The 17,155-nt window shown below is 52.6% G+C and overlaps 1 protein-coding gene across 1 annotated transcript; it reads right to left on the bottom strand.

Moving 5' to 3' along the window:
- Positions 1-371: 371 nt before the first annotated feature.
- On the bottom strand, positions 372-16,676 carry LOC133377714 (NFX1-type zinc finger-containing protein 1-like). The gene is given in 14 exon segments (XM_061612281.1): positions 372-2,969; positions 2,971-4,765; positions 4,768-4,800; positions 5,696-5,791; positions 6,751-6,861; positions 8,483-8,628; positions 12,160-12,314; positions 12,794-12,913; positions 13,530-13,644; positions 14,080-14,185; positions 14,302-14,436; positions 14,690-14,838; positions 15,997-16,122; positions 16,540-16,676. Coding segments are annotated over 14 exon segments (4,785 nt in total). The 5' UTR covers positions 16,604-16,676; the 3' UTR covers positions 372-1,335.
- Between the last annotated feature and the right edge of the window lie 479 nt (positions 16,677-17,155).

Genomic DNA, 17,155 nt, shown 5'->3' with positions numbered 1-17,155 from the left:
CAAAAACACTAGCAGTACTCTAAAACATCTTAAAAACAAAAGCCTTTAAAACATCTTAAAGCAATTCCAACACAGACTTGACTTGTCATTGCCTTTTGAAAGTATTGTTTTTATTTACACAATTCATACCCTACACTTTCAACATAGATTTATGTTCCCAGAGTGGCTAACAAGTACAATTTGAAATAATAAAAAGCATGCATACTAATACAGCATGTTTTAAAAGCACAGAGTAAAACAGCTATAGCCAGTTTAAACAAATGACAAAACATGCTTACATTAGCAGTTATTAAATGGCTGGGGCAGCCTTTCCCAACCGGTGTGCCTCCAGATGTTGTTGGACCACAACTCCCATCAGCCTCAGCCAGCATTGCCAATGGTCAGGAAAGATGGGAGTTGTGGTCCAGCAACATCTGGAGGCACACTGGTTGGGAAAGGCTGGTCTGGGGAAACAAAGGTTTTTGCCTGGTACGTACATGATTCATGGCCTTCTGAGCAAGGTGGGAGAGCTCGAGAAGGGTAGGGAGTCCGCTACGAGCAAGGTTGTTGCAGCAAAGGAGCTGTGGAGTCGGGGAACCAGGCTCTGTGCTGCCAGGCCAGCACTCTGCTTCCGAATACTGGCTTTTGCTTGGGCTCCTTATGAAGAAGATGGCTGTGGAGAGTCCTGAGGAGTTGGGTGAACACAGGCAGGGGGGCAGTAAGGGGGAATTAGGTCCTGGCCTGGCGCCAGAGTAGAGCACCAAGGCAGGCCAGGAGTCACCTGTGTGGTCTCTCGCTCTCCAGCCCTGAACCTTAGTCTGACCCCTCCGCAGCTGGAAGCACTGCAGCCTCAGACTCTGGGACCATGGCACCTTGTCTTCAGCCACGGTCCAAGAGGAAAGGAGTCTCTGGGTCCTCCTGAGAAGAGGGTGCAGGTGTCCGGGCTCCCACCAGCAGATTCAAACGTGGCACCCTCTCGGCTTGGTTATTGCCAATGGCTTTAATCCAGTTGGCATAGGATTGGAACACAGATCAGATTACAGTTCACACAGGGTTGCAAAGCGCTACTCGGCATGGCTACACAAGCAAAGGCGTAATCACAACACTTGACGTGCCCTCTGAGCCTGGACCCCTCACAAAGGGTGGGGCAGGCACGACTGTCCTGCCTGAAGTGGAGAGATCCAGTCTCGGATGAGGCTGTGATTTTTCCTCTTTTCATTAAAGTTACAGCAAAAGCAGCGTGCTTCACTAACCTAACTACACTTTCTAGGAACTTTTGCCCTGACTAACTCTGACTAAGCTTGACTCCACAGCGCTACAACGTTGACTCAGCAATGAACCCCTCCCCGTGTCCCCTTAACGAGGCTTGGCTTTCGCACATAACCGTTGGCTCCTCCTCAGTTGTCTGTTGAATCTCCTGCTTCTGCTGTGCGTGGGGTGAAGGGGGCTGGCTTTCAGCTTCTCCCTCCGAGAGCTGTGGGCGGTCAGCTGGCTCGACTGTGGGAAGCTGCGGGTCGCCTGGCTGGGAAATGTCAGGTGAAGCAGGTGGCGCCTTTGACGTGGGCACAGGTGTGTGTGTGGGGTGTCTAACGGGGCAGCCTCTGACAGTTCTGGTTTTGCTTCGGGGGGGCCAGGACTGGGGGGAGTCGACCTGTCAGTGGCGGGGATTTGTGCGCTCTGTGATCTGACCCTGCTGCTAGTCCCCTCTCCCAGCTCATCTCCCCAATCCTCCAAGTCAGAGTCTGGTGTCTCGAAGCCTCCCCTCCCAAATTGGGTCACAACACCAGCTTGGGACTGGGCAAGCAAGCAGGCACTCCTAGGAGTAGGCTGGTTAATGGGCTCAGTCTGTTCATGCCTGTGCAGCCTCTGGCACTTCTGCGGCGATGGAGGTGACTTGGCCAGATCATCCCCTGGGTCTACCTCTGGCAACCTCTCCTGTGCTGGAGGCGTGACAGCAACAGGAGGCTGGCCTGGAGGTGGAACAACTGGTGGGGGAAGGGGGTGGATTGGCAACTTAACCCCTTCATCTGTGTCGGCCAACACCTTGGGGGAGGAGCTGTCAACAGGCAGATCACTTGGCCCCTCCCTGGCGTCCTCATCCACCAGTCCCAGACCACTAGGCCCCTCCCCTGGATCCCAGTTCTGCCAAGAGTTCTCCGTGGGGCTCATGACAGCAGGCTCCTCCTGGCCCTGGCATGCAATGGGATCTCCCTCCACCAACGCCCCTTCTGCATCAGGTTCTAGGAGCTGGCAAGAGTTGCCAGGAGGGCTGCTGGGGGTCCCTGTTGGAGTGGCTGGACTGTATGAAGGCAGACTGGTATCTGGAGAGCGTGGCTGATAGGAGGGACTGACAGCAGTGTATGTTGGCACAGCCAGGTGGTAAGTGGGGCTGGCGGACTCTATGATGTTGCTGAGGCGCCCCTCTCCTTCCCTGCCTGCCCCATCACCAGAGTCCAGTATTTCATCAGCAGCAACATTATCTGGATTAAGTCTGTGACCTCGACCTCCAATGGTAGCCCCACAGTTGGGGCACTGGCTCTTTTCCATTGGCCGGCCGCACTCTCCCACGGTGTATAAGTGGCCCTGGGGGCACCTGTAGCAGTGCCCCTTTCCAAAACGCATGGCCTCCGTTATCGAGACTCTCTCTGCTTCTGACAGCTGTGTTCCTGAGGCTGGCATTAGCTCGTCAACGGTGTCCAGGGTCACCTGAAGGAGTTCCTCGTGGGCTTCCGTGAACGGCTCTTGCCGGTTGAGCACACTCAAGGCCTTGTCAACAGCAGCTGAGGCCTCTGAAGAGGAAGGCACTTGACTCTGCTCATAGCTGCTCAGCCGCTCAAAGATGTTGGCCAAGTAAGAGATTCGCCTGAGCTCGTTCCTGCATTCTCTGAGCTGCTGCGCTGTGAGTGCACCACCTTCTCTCCTCCTGCCTAACCAGGACTCTACAGCCTCGGCTGCCTTCCTCAGATGACGCCTCCGCTCCATCGTGCACTTATCGGCTTGCTTTTTCAGCTTCTGGGTGCAGAGAAGGAAATTCACAGTGTTTTCTCAGTCCCGGAGGCTCTGAAGGGCTCTTTCTTGTCAAAGCTTCCTGTACAAAACAGCAACTTGCATGCGGCAGGGGGGCCATTTTGTTGAACAACATTGTCTGCCTAGCCTGGAATTCTCCTTTGCTGCCCTGGATCCTCTGCTTGATCTCTTCGATCCTTTGTTGTGTTGCTTTGATGACGTTGTTGTAACGGGGGTTGTTCAGGATTGGGGCTGAGCACTTGGGACACACCTTCTGCTGAATGTGCTGCTGCCCTTGAGCGTTGCCCGGGTCTCCGTCCATCCACCGATCCAGGCCCCCCACCTCAAAGACGTGGCCGCAGCCTTCCAAGACGACAAAGCGAGAATCCGGTTCATCTTCTCTCCCAAAGAAGATATCTGCCAGCTCATCCTGGTGGCACATGCGGCACTTTGGGGGGCAGGGCTCCCCACAAAGGCCCACGCTTGGGTGCTTGCCCTTGAGGGTCTTGGGACATGGCTCATCACAGCGGGGGCGGTTGCAGACCTGCCAGCACACCCTGGTGCACCAGGGATGTTTGCACTTCCAAGTGCAGGGCTGGACGCAGCGGAAACAGACCTCTCCGCACCACCTGTCACAGTGGCTGTGGTGGCACTGGTTGGGGCACTTCTTTCTGCACGGGGGGCAGTTCTCGCAACAGGAGCCCTGGCACACATGGGAGCAGAGTAGGACCCTGGTGCACCTCCTTCGACAGGCCCTGTGGATCCGGCCCTCGACACATTCGTAACAGCTTCCCTTACAGCTGTGACCACAATCCAGCCTCTGCTGGCATTTCTCATGGCAAGGCCAGGGCATCTTCTGCTTGAAGCACTCTGTTTGGGTCGCATGGGTGCATGGCAGAGTGACTGGCACCACTTCTTCGCAGAGGGCGGCTCTGCAGTTTTCTCCGCACCACAGCTTGCACCGGTGGCTGCGTTCCAGGACCAGCTGGCATGGCTCTTTGCAGACCCATCTATCCACAGGCATGTGGCATGGAACTATTTGGCTGTGCCCACATTTTGGGATGACTTTTTCCACTCCAACCTGGCAGTGCCCGCAGGTTTCCCAGCACTTCTTGGGGCATTTGTGATTGAGTTGGCACAGGGTCTTGCTGCAGGGGAACTTGCAGATATTCAGGCAGTGTTCCCTGTCGCAAGGGTGGCAGCTGCGATGGCAGGGGTGGCCACACTCCAGCCGGGTTTGACACTTGAGTGTGCACGCTCCGTCCAGTAATTTGCTGAAGTCTGTAGTCTTCTTCACTGCTGTCTTTGTCTCTGGGTGGTTTTGACACATCAGTGCCAGCTCTTCCCCGACAAGAGACTTCTCTTTTAGCAAGCTCACAATCTCTTTCCACAGTTTGCTGTTGGCTGAGAGGTTTTCTAGATTTCCAATGCAGTAGAACCCTTTCTTGGCACGGGAGAGCGCCACGCAGAGCCTGTTCTTGTCCTTGACAAAGCCAATCTTCCCTTGGCTGTTGCTTCGCACCAGTGAGAGGAGAACAATGTCATTTTCTTCTCCTTGGAAGTCATCCATGGCATGGCAAGCCACTTCCTCGATTTTCTTCCCTTTCAAGAGAGCTCGGATTCTTATCACCTGCCCGTGGTACGGGGTGAGGACAGTGATCTGGCTTTGACTGTATCCTTGCTTAAGGAGGTAGCCGGTAAGGGAGACCAGGAAGGCAGCTTCATGACAGTTGCTGAAGCTCTCTGAGTCGGCACTGTGGCTCTCTTCCTCTCTTCCTGTCTGTGCTGCACAAAGAACACACTCTTTTCTACCCCCTTTTAAAAAAAGAGACATCAATTGCTCAGTGACAGAATTAAAATAGGACACAACCCGTATAAACATTCTCCCCACATTCTAAAGAGAAGGTGACCCTGAAGCATTAGGGAAGGTAGTCAAAATTAGAGACCCGGAAAGAAATGTAGAAGAAGAAAGTGAGATTATAAATTGGAGGTGGGATGTTGTGACCTGGTGGCCTCAATGGTGGACTTCAAAATCTAGGGCTGAGAATATTTATGTTGCAACTGAAGAAAATTATCTTGAGTTTCTCCCACATGGAAATGGAGGGGGGGGGGAGTAGCAGGAAGACGTGTGTGGAGAAAGTGAGAGAAACCAAAAGAATATGAAATAATGTATTTTGGAACTGATCATAAACAGAAGTAAATAATAACTGATCGTTGTGTCAAACAGAATAACGCACATTGTTGGGACTACTTTACAAATGATTTTGTAACGTATAACTTGACAACTCTTTGGTTTAAATATAATGGTTATGTTTTTACTTTTTTTATTAGAATACTTGAGTCCTCCACTTAACAGACTGCGTAGTACTTTGTATACATGTCAATTGTTGACTTTTTACATTTCTGTTAAGGAGCCCTGGCACATTCCAGGGGCTTTATCAGGATGTAGAGGAAATTGAGGGTGGCTGGAAGGAATCCCCTCCCCTGTGGCCTGGAGGATGATGGGGGCATTATCCTCTACGAGTGGAAACCAAGGAGAAGGACCTTTGCTGTGGTCCTTCCGCCTCGCCAGGCTTGCCTTTCACCCCTGCTGGGTTTCAGGGGTACATTTTGTGGGAGAGGTAGTTTCCTCCACAATCTCCCTTTGCTTGCCAGGAACTGGGCTGTTTCCCACTTGTAGGAGCCTGGGCACCACAGCCCTCATCCCTACCTTGATGTTTTCATACTGCAGCACCAAAGCATGATCCCTCAGTTCCTTGTAGAAGAAAGGCGCCAGCAGCTGGGAGATCTCTGGCCACATGCGATGCTGGGAGAGAGGAGAGAGAAACGCCAGATGTGTGTTGACTCGTCAGTAGAGCCTTTTAGTTCAGTGGAAATTTCTCTCCCTGGTCTCCACTTGTTTTATTTTGCTCAGATATGAGGACTGACTATCCTCGGGCAGAAGGCTCCAAACAAGTAACAATCTTATATACAAAAAAGTAGGTTTTTAAAAAGTAAAAACTGCCAGAAGCATCGTGACTGTGCAGCATTGACCCTTCTCCAACCCACCCTTCAACCGCTGTCTCTGTGCGAGAGTCTGACCCCAAAGAAGGCCCACCGCAGCCTGTGCTGAGTCTCCCTGCAGAAGAGGGCTCCCCCGACCCCAATCTGAATGTGGCCATAGGGCAATCCTAAAGAGATGAGGCAGGGCAGGGCAGGGCAAAGAGACAGCCTTGGGCTTGGGCTGGTCCAGTGTGGCATCTGCCCTGCTGCATGGGCCCAATTCAAGGCCCGGCTCCCTGCCTAGATGCTCCTCAGTAGCCCAGCCCATTTGCCTGCCTGCTCCCTTTCCCCACAGCGACACCACCTCCCTCCTTGTGCCTCAGCACTGCTTGCTGGGCGGGCACTTGTCCCCCTGCTTCTCTACCCTCCTCCTCAACCTTTGGGCTCTTCCGGAAAGGGCATCGTAGCTCAGTGGGAGGACATCTGCCTCGCGTGCAGAAGGTCCCGAGTTCAATTCCTGGCGGCAGCAGCACCTCCAGGTGGGGCTGAGCCCTTGGAGAGCTGCTGCGGGTCACTGCAGACGTTACTGAGCTACATGGCCTGACTCTGTGCAGGGCGGCTTCCTGTGTTCCAGGTAACCCATTTACTGAGCCTCCATTCTGATTTATTTGCGCCCAGCATTGCCATTAGGAAGGAGCAACGCCTCGCTTGAGGGTGAGGCGGTGACCTGGATACAGTTTGGGGTGTTCCTATCTGATGGGTATTTTCTCCATCCCAGCGCACCTGGTAGAGCAGCTGCACGTGAGGAAGTTGGTTGTTGATCATGCGCTCAAAGAGGGAGATTCCCAGGCAAAACTTCTTCTCCAAGACGTAGTCTGCCGGCTTTGGTCTCAGCTGGAAAACACCAAACACAGGAGCCATTGCAGGCCTTGCATCCTTGAGAGGCCTCTGAGGAACCTTTGCAGTTGTTAGTATTGCCTGGTTTGCAGGGATAACAGGGATCTGGAAGGAAGGAACTACAGAAACAGCTTCTTCCAAGAGGCAGCACCAGAGCTTGTCTACTTCCCTGGTCCAGGGATCGAAGGATGACAGCGGTCTTGGGAAAGAAAGTGGCACAATGTAATTCATTGTAAAGTTTTTTCTGAAGCCGAAGCTTCCCGACTGAAGGCTCCTAGTGCTACACAGTTGTTGTTTTTCCACTGTAAGCAACAAGAAGGACTGCAGCGGCCTTTCCACATATTGTGCCCACATGTTCCATCTGCCCTGTTGGAATGGCTCACATCTCAGGGGGCAGGGAAAGGACCACTCTGCCTCCCCCTCCCCTCCCCAATGCACAGCTGGGCTCTGCAGGGCGGTTTTACTGTAAAGAAAGGAAAACGTCCTATAAAGTGGGGCTTGGGGGTTCTACTTTTTTCTGCTTGGCCCTCTCTACTCCCCCACTTCACCAAGATGTTTTCTCCAATACAGGAAGCAAGACAGGAAAGAGATGCACTTTAAAGAAGCCAGAATTGGCTGCTGCTGCTGCTGCTGCCGTCATGCAAGTTGTCCATTTAAGAAGAGGATTCATCTCTGGCCTTTGCGAGTTCTTTTTAAAGGTAACTGCAATTTTAGCAAAACATTAATAGGTGCACAGATGGATCAGAACACCCATCAGAATTGTGCCAGCTCCTGAAGTAAATTAAACAAACTGACAACCAATGCAGCTGTCTTAATGTGGATGAGGACAAAGTCATGTGAATGCTGCAAAAAAACCAACCATGGGAATGGGCAGCACCGATTCCACAATAACCTGACCATTTGTAGTCCATGCATTGGCTGCCTTCAGGCTGGATTACTACAATGTACTTTATATGGGGCTGCCTTTGGGTCTGTTCTGGAAGCTCCACATGGCTGACAACATCTGACACCACTGTTACAACGTCCGTGCTGGCTGCCCATCTACTACCAAGCCAGGCTCAAGGTCCTTGCATTCATCATCGTAGGTCCAGGGTACCTTAGAGACCACCTTAGAACCCAGTTGCTGGTTGTCCCCTGAGGTGGTGAGGTAGGTTTGGCATCAGCATGAAACTGAGCCCTCAGTGTCAGTGGCCTGCTCCTGTGGAACGCTGTTCTGGGAGAGATTCAGCAGGCGCCTTCTGCATTAACTCTTGTGTGCTTATGCAAACAATTGAGAAAAACATTTTCTGTAATAGCGAGATGGTGATCTGCTTTTAAATCTTTCTGTGGTTTTATTGTGTTATGTATAATTGTTGTAAACTCACTTTGATTTTTTTTATGACATTATGGTATGCAAGTATTTCTATAAAGAAATTAATTGCTGTCTCGAAGCACCCACAGTCGCCCCTCCAATCCGGCTTCCCATTCAGATATGAAGAAAGCAGCAGTTGTGCCTTTGTTTGCAGGCGTTTCATCCGCCTGTTACAGCCACGTGCCAAGAGGGACTGCGGAGTGGCTCTCAAGCCCTTGCCCTGGGCTGATGGGAGCGGGAAGGAGGGGAAGGCAGCTCTGCAGTTACCTGCTGGTGATCACCAATAAGAATGAGATGGTGGCAGGAGGAGGTAAGAGAGGTCAGGACGTGGGCCTCGAGGATTTCGGCTGCCTCCTCCACAATCACGATGCGGGGACGGATGCTCTGGAGCAACTTCCTGTACTTGGCAGCCCCTGCAGGGAAAGAAGGCCGTAAATGTCCTGCCAGCAATCGCCCTGAGCTACTCTGGGGTCAGATGTGTTGCACACCCTCTTCACACTACCCGCCTGGTGCCCTCCTGACATTTTGGGGCACCTAAGAGCCCTTGTGGATCAGGCCCAAGGAGGCCTATCTAGTCAGGCATCCTGTTCTCACGGGGGCCAGACAGACGCCTCTTCTGGGAAGCACACATGCAGGACCTGAGTGCAAGAATTGGATTCCTGCCTTGAGCAGGGGGTTGGACTCAATGGCCTTATCGGCCCCTTCCAACTCTACTATTCTATGATTCTATGACGGTAGTGCCCCCTCCTGCAGTTTCGAGCAACTGGGATTTAGAGGCATACTGCGCCTCTCAGTACAGGCACAGCACAGCCAGGGACAGCCGCCGCTGCAGCCTCCAGGAATTTGGCTAGGGGCTGATGAGAGTTGTAGTCCGAAACATACGAACAAGGCCAGGTTGCCGAAGGCTGCAGTAGACCAGCAGCCCATGTTCCTCTCCACCAGTCCTGCATTGGACTACGACCTGGGAGACCCGGGTTCGAATCCCCACACAGCCACGAAGCTCCCTGGGTGACCTTGGGCCAGTCACTGCCTCTCAGCCTCAGAGGGAGGCAATGGGAAACCCCCTCTGAAGACCGCTTACCATGAAAACCCTGTTCAGAGGGCCGCCATAAGTCGGGATCGACTTGAAGGCAGTCCATTTCCATTTTTTCATAAAATTATGCAGAGTGATTAGAAAAAGGGAAAAGGGGGAGGGAGGGTTTCCTTCCTCTCTCATAACACTAGAAGATGGTGGTCATCCAATGACATGGATAGATGGGAGGTTTAGAATGAAGTCCTACACGCATCCCATAATTATGAATGATAATTAAACAGTAGTACAAGATCTGGGCATGGGGCAGTGACCAGCACTCCCACTAACTGAAGAGGTTTGTACAAGCAGACCAGACCTTTCCCCTGCAGCCCCCCACGCACCCTCAAAATCACCTCTGGAGGGTTGGGAGACCCTCTCGACAAGGGGAGAGAGGAAGCGGGAGTGCTACAGCACCAGCAAAACTCTGCTGACAGTGCTCTGGCTACAACCCGCAGTCACTGGCTGAGAGGTCTTTAAAAGGGGATTAGACAAATTCATGGAGGAGAGACCGTGCGATTGCCCTTAGTCATTCTGATTATATGGAGCTTCCAAATTCAGGGGCAGTCTACCACTGAGTACCAGATGCTAACAGACAAAGGCAAGGCAGGGCTATTCCCCTCAAAGTCTGCTGAGGGGTTCCAGGAAGCATCTAGCTGACCACTGTGCGAAGCAAGGTTTTGGACTAGATGGACCGAGATGACCCCCAGCAGGACTAGTGTAATACTTGAACTAGAGTGCTCCTCCTTTAAATTAACAAAGAACCAGCTTTAAACAGTGACTGGCCTTGCCTCTTCCAATCCGTTTCCCGAGGGAACTGCACAGCCTGCCACTCCACTACTGGCCCGGGTTCAAGGTCTTCTTGTTAACACGTAAAGCCCTGGACTGCCTGTCCAGTGACACTTTAGTGTTGTTCTGAAGCCGTTGTCCATATTAACCTCGTATTGGTGAAATCTTTGAAATGTGTGGGTGTCCGTGCTCTTTTACATTATATTCCTAATTATATGAGGAGTAATAGCAGGGCAACAGGTGCCACGTAATGCTTGTTCCACACTTGTAAGAAATTGTTCTTTCAGAGTGGCAGCACCTTCTCTTTGGAACTCCCTGCCTGTTCACATCAGGCAGAGGCCTTTGCTGTGTTCCTTTGGGTGCCTGCTTAAAACTTTCCTGTTTAGGCAACCCTATCCAGACACGTAGATGTTGATCTGTCTTAATCTTTTTAGTCTATTGCAGTTTTAATCATTTTTAAAATATTTTAAGTACTGGTTTTTAATTGTTTTATTGATAATTTTAAATGCCTGATGCTGCTAGATAACATTTTGTAATGTTTTGTATTTGCTCCTTAATGGTTGTTTGGCTGCAGATTAGTTATCTGTATACGAATCTGGGAATGAACCAGAGTGGGGCTTGTGCTGAGGACATATTTGGGAGGGGCTACTGTGTGGGAGGGCTATTTATTTTTAATTACTAATACCAATTACTAATAACGCTGTTTTGTGGAGTTTGTTGTATTGTTGTATGTGATTTTTATTCATGTTTATGTTTAAGAGAATATTTTTCTGTAAATAATGTTGTTTTGAATGTGTCTCTTTTACTTCAACTATATCTGTAATGTTTTTAATATTTTGCGATGTTTTGTTTGATGTTTTAATCTAGGTTATAAAATGCTTTGATTCCCCCCCAAATATATATATATAAAGTGGTATAGAAATGACTCAAATACATAAATAAAATTAATGTTTTGTGTACACCACTTAGAGGTTTTCTACAATCAAGTGGTACATGAAAAATGTACATGGGCTGCCTTCAAGGCGATCCCGACTTATGGCGACCCTCTGAACGGGGTTTTCATGGTAAGTGGCATTCAGAGGGGGTTTGCCATTGCCTCGCTCTGAGGCTGAGAGGCAGTGACTGACCCAGTGTGCTTCATGGCTGTGGGGGTATTCGAACCCTGGTCTCCCAGGTCGTAGTCCAACACCTTAACCACTACCCCACACCGGCTCTCAAGTGGTATATACATTTTGTTAAATAAATAAGTACATATATTGATCTATCTGTGTAAACCAAAATGGATCTATCAATGTTTAAATGTAAAGTGAGCTGTGAGGTTTTTTCCCTCTCCTCCTTTTTCTACCCCCCTTCTCTTTTTTCTTTTATGAAATTGCAATTAAAAAATAAATTTTTAAAAAAGCCGTGAACAACTCAGGACCAGGTTACCTGAAAGACCTCTTGCCCCTGTACAGGACTGTAAGATCACTTTGACCGTCTGGGGAAACTTTACTCTTGGCTCCACGCGCTACAGAATATCAGAGGGCAATGACCCCCAGAACAGGCATTTTCTGCTTTGTGGAATGCCCTCCCTTCGGCCATAGGTTGCGAAGCAGCAAGCAGCAGTTGCTTCAGATGGCTTGTAAGGACTCCCATCTTTTTGCCCATGCTCTCCCTTGGCCCAGAAGCTTGGTCCTTATTTTACGTGCTTGAATTTGTTTCATATTGCTGGTTTATTGGGTTTAGGCTGTTTTCAAAGATACTGTTTTTTAAACATTGTTCACCACTTGAATATTGAGTGGTTTATAAATGCTTTGTATGAATGACGGCATTCCTACAAATATTCCAGCTCTGGGCTTTACTCTCATCCAAAAGAAACTAATCTCTGTAAGTTGAGCTGCCCCTGGAAAACTTCGCCACTCAGGGAACTGGGAAAGGGGCAAGAGCATCTTGGGTGGCTTTTTAAAAAAGAAGATTGCAGACACATTCACGGAGGAATGGGGGGAAGATGTCCACCACTGACCTGTGGTGGGTCAATGAAGCTCCAGAGGTGGCCTCCTCCTCCCTGCTGTGGCTTTTGCTTGCAAGGGAGGGGCCCGCTTGTCACCTGTCGTTGTCATCCCGATGACCTGGCTCCACCGGAGGATCTCCAGGTCCTCCTGGAAGCTCAGCTCTTCCAGCTTCGCCACGTCTTTCTCGTAGGCCTTCAGCTTCTCCTCCAAGGCTTCCTTCAGCTGCTTCTCGTAGGCTGCTACCCACCGCCTGGAGGCAGGGGAGAGGGACGCCTGCTCAAGCAAGCACAGAGGAGGATGAGGAGTCTGTCAGTGGGGGATGCTACCTACCACTCGCGAGAGCACATGGGGCCTCCGTGTTTGGCCTCAGCCCGCCCCTGCACAGCAGGAGGGGACTTCTGCCACCAACCCCCCAAGAGGCATCCAGTTTGACCCATCCAAAGAGCCACCTTCCAGGCCAGGTCCTGCCCAGGAGCAAACGAAGGTGGATCCAGGTGAACGGCTGAGGCAGGTAGCGGCATGGCCAGCATCCGTCCTCCGAGGGAGGGTGCTGCTGCTGCCTGCATAAGGCTCCCCCAGCCTAAAAAGAGGGATGGGGTACTAGCAGCTGAATGCACCTCTCTTCCTCTGGCCTTTCCTTCTCCAGAAGGAAGGACCAGTTAAAAAGGAGGGCAGGCTTCCCTGGGAGCCTCCTCAAAGGGGGGAGTAAGAGGTTGGGTTGGGGGCAACCTGTAGAGGCGCCAGCGGTCGTTCTGCCGCAGCTTCTCGACACTCTGGATCCTGGCGACTTCATCGTTGGCCATGAGGTCCCCCGACTTCAGCCATTCCAACATCTGCTTCTGGGAAGTGCTGGGAAGGAGGAAGAAGGGAAAGTGATGAAGGGCAGGAACAGCTCGGTCACTTTGAAATAGGTGCTGGGGCTCAGCTGCTTGGACTGGGAGCATCTGACCCCAAGGCCTCTGCTCAGGCAGCAGCATTATTGCCAACCAGGAATGAAGCCCTTGGGGCAAGTGTGGGCCCAACTCCCACCCTTATCCCTGACCATTGGCCAGGCCGGGGGAGGTGGCTGATGGCTGCTGTTGATGTCCAGCAGCATCTGGACGGTGCCATGTTGGCCGCTCCCCCATCTGGTTGGTTTTTCTCTGCCTTGGTGCTGAGAACCAGCCCTGCCTCCCATCAAGCCAGTAACAGGCTGGTAAGGAGGAAGAGGTGAGGCCCGAGCCTGGAGGCATCATTGCATGCTTCTGAGCTGCCGACAGGAGCGCAGCAAAGATGAGTCCCTTTGAGGGATACCATCGCATGGAACTGGCTAAACCAGGACCAAGGCCAAAGCCAAGACCTTGCTGTGAGGAGGGCACATCTTTCCAAGCACCAGCACTGCTCCCCACAGCTCATCAGGAAGGGACCCACTCACCCTCTGGGTCAGAAGCCTCCACCGCCCTCCTCAGCGTTCCTGGGCCTTTACCTTCCCTCCGCAGGGATGATGTAGGCAAACTTTCTCTCAGTGGAAGACCCCGGCTTGTCATCGCCCTCATACTCGTAGCTGTCCTCCAAGAACCGCTCGTCCGCATCCCCTGCATCTAGAAGACGGGACAGGAACCCAGCTGGGAGGCCACAGAGGGGGACCTCAGCCTGCCACGTCGGAGGCTGTTGCTGCCTCTCTCCAATGCTGCTGCCCCCCCCACGTCCGTGGCTCAAAGGGAGAGGAAGTTATGCCTTCCTGTGGCAAGTTGGGCTGTGGGCTGTGCCAAGGCTCCCAGCTGGATGTGAGTCAGGCTCTCAGAGCTGCCCACCCTCTCCCATCCAGGCATCTCCTGAGCTCCAACCCTAACAGGAAAAACCTCTAGGTGTCCATGTGCCTTGCTGAGTTACATCGTGAGGGCTGGGATTGCAAGGCGCCAAAGGCCCACATGCCCAACCCTCCCGGTTTGGCAGGGTCCCAGCCAGGCTGGGGAAGGGTTGTTCTCAAAAAAGGGTCCGGCCTTCAGCCACCTTAACCCCCTTCCTGGGCTCACCCCTGCAATCCCCTCCTTTCCAGGTGCAGTTGGGGTGGCTGTGTCTCTGGGACGGCTGCACTTTCTCTCCTTGGGGGTAGATCTTCAGCCACTGCAGCATCCCCCCCTGAAAGACGGGTCCCAGTTAGAAGCCAGACGCCCTTTGGGGGAGACCCGGGCCCCAGGAGGGCCAGTCCACAGTAAGGGCAGGACCCCAAAAGGCCCCTTCTTCTCCTGCCTTACCTCTGGGATCCACAGGTGATCATCGGCGATCTCTGCCTCCAGTTCCTGGGCCAGGAGGACCCCCCTGGAGAGTAGATCCAGCACCTGGGTGCAGTAGGCAATGCTCTTCTTCTGCCTGCGCAGAGACGTCAGCATCTGGGCACAAGGAACATGGGGCAGTGAGGCAGGAACACCAACCCCATGGAAAGGAGGGGGGGGAGTTCTATAGCTGCAACTGTTCCCTTTGATGCTGTCACAGGGAGCAGCTCTGTAGCCAGCAGGAGTGGCAAGCCAGGGATGAGGGGTCAAAACCGGGCAAAGCACCCCTCCTGCTGAGCGCTCCTTGGCCCAGCCCGGTGTAGCTCTGGCAGCATCTCCCCGCTGGCAGGGACAACCATCCAGGGCTTACCCATCCAAAGTGCTGCTTCTGGGCTTGGATCCCCAGGCGGCCTGGGAGCCACTGCCTGCGCAGGTTCTTCAGGGAGCAGGCCTGCACTCGCTCACTTCTGCTCCGGCCCCCGATGCGCACGACCCCAGAGGGCTGGAACTGGAGGATCCCTGGAGAGAGGGCCCGGCAGGGGTGTTGTGACCTTTTGGGGCACTGCTCGTGGGTCTCTGGTGCTCTAGTGCAGCCTTCCCAAACCCCGTGCCCTCCAGATGTTGCCAGATTGTAGCTCCCATCATCCTTGACCATTGGCTATGCTGTCTGAGGCTGATGGGAGTTGTAGTCCACCAAGAGCTGGAGGGCACCTGGTTGGCCAAGAGCTCCTGTAGCGCAAGATGTGCTGGCTATGGGTCACACCATGAAGGAATGGGGGTGGACCTGCAGGCCAACATGTGCATGGGGGGCCAAGTGAGAGACAATGTTTGCCACGAAGCCACACAATATATTTTTTAAAATGTTTTTTAAAACCTTTGGTGACGTCTGCTGTTATTGGCCCCTCCCCCAGCTGGCTGAGATGCCTCTTTGTCCTCTGCCTCTTGGGGCCCCACCCGCAGAGTCACACGAGCACAGCTGGGGAAAGAGTAGCTCTGTTTACCAACAGCAACCCTGCATGGCCAAGGCGGCTACCTGGGACTGAGGAGGACGGCCAGGGGCTCTACCATCCACAGCGACTCTGGGCATGTTAGAAATATTGTGCGGCAGTCAGTGGGTGGAGAACATCTCTGGCCCTCTAGATGTTGCTGATCTCAAGCTCCATCATCTTCCCTGATCGTGGGCTGGGATGCAAGCCATTGGTTCCCTGTGCCTGCCCAAAAGGCTCTATGTGCCAAATGCAGGAATCAGTGGGCTGGATGCAAGCTGGCAAGAGTTGCCGTGAGCCCCCCAGGAAATTGGGGTGAAAAGCAAGTCATGACTTAACTGCATTTCCATTTATTTCAGTGGGGCATTAAGTGCACCTGAGCTAGCAGCCAGCCTGTTTTGTGGAGCTGCCACAGCTCACCCCTTGGGGTAGGGTCTGTCCAAATATTTTTAGGGCTGCCCCCTTAGTAGCAAAGACAGCAGCGGTGGCTGACGGCTAGGGCACGTGGACTAGCACCAGGATAATGTGGGGTGCGGGGTTGGTGGTGGTGGCACAATATTTCTAACATGCCCAGTGTCAGCCAGGAGGGTGCTGACATGTCCAAAGTGGCTTTGCTTTCAAAAGGCACACAGGTGCCAACCACACACCAGAGCAGATTGTGGGACCTAACTGGCCCGCTGGTTGCACTCACCTTCAAGAAACTGGTCCAGGGCATGGTTTGTGTAGCAAACTACCAGGCAAGGCGTGTGATCCTCATTCCAGAGGGCCTGATTGTCCAACAGGACCTCCAAGATCTTTAGTCCTATGAATGTCTTACCTAGAAGGTAAACAGGCACCGTCACTGCCCCAATTTGGATAGCAAGGGCTAGTGGAGAGTTCCACAATCCCCTGTGTAAGCAATCAATCACACTGGGGTTAATGCATTTAGAAGGAATACACCCGTTCTTTAGTCTGTCCCCCAGAGCAAGAGAAGGCATAAGAACGTAAGAAGAGCCTGCTGGATCAGGCCAGTGGCCCATCTAGTCCAGCATCCTGTTCTCACAGTGGCCAACCAGGTGCCTGGGGGAAGCCCGCAAGCAGGCAGGAAGAGGGCGTCTCGGCCCTCTGGCACCAACTGTGCCCCTCTAGCCTATGGCTGCCCCAACTGACCCACTGACTGGAGGGGGGAATTCCTGCCAGGCAGTGGAGAGCAGGAGTTGGGGGGGGCAGGAGTTCCTCACAGCCTTGTGCTCACCTGTCCCAGGTGGGCCCTGGATCAGCACAAATTCTGTGCTCAGAGCCATCCGGATGGCAGCCATCTCAGGTGTGGAAACATCTCCGTAGTCCAGACATGATCAGAAAAGGGACTCACGGCTGACAGGTCCACCAGAGGCATTTCTGCCTGGAGGAAGAGATGCACAAGAGCCTCCTTAGCACTCCTTAGCCCTTAGTGTAAGGCAGGCCCTGATCCTACAAAGAACTGGTCAGAGGAACAGTGAGAGCAGTTTCCCCCAGCCATTTTGGACTACAGATCCTATCATGACGTCTGTTGACATCAACTCCAGGAAATGGAATTTTAGACCCTTTGGAGGCCCACTGGGAATTCTTTGCAAGGCACTTTGAGGCTCGTCTCAGTAGCAATCTTGATGCCCCATCCACATCTACTGTAGTCCCCAGTGAGGCGTCCAGTGCAATGTCTGCTGCAACCTCTTGGGATCAGTTTCAGTTGATGCGGCCTGATGATGTAGACAAGGTGCTTGTGATGATGCGGCCAGCAATGTGTCCCTCAACCCTTGCCCTTCTTGGCTTATTAAAGCTTGCCGTGGGGGTTTGACCAAGTGGATCCAGCGTGTGGACAACACATCATTGCA

Source organism: Rhineura floridana, chromosome 1 (assembly GCF_030035675.1).
Source record: "Rhineura floridana isolate rRhiFlo1 chromosome 1, rRhiFlo1.hap2, whole genome shotgun sequence".
NCBI classification, from domain to species: domain Eukaryota; kingdom Metazoa; phylum Chordata; class Lepidosauria; order Squamata; family Rhineuridae; genus Rhineura; species Rhineura floridana.
This window is presented reverse-complemented; position numbering and strand designations above follow the sequence as displayed.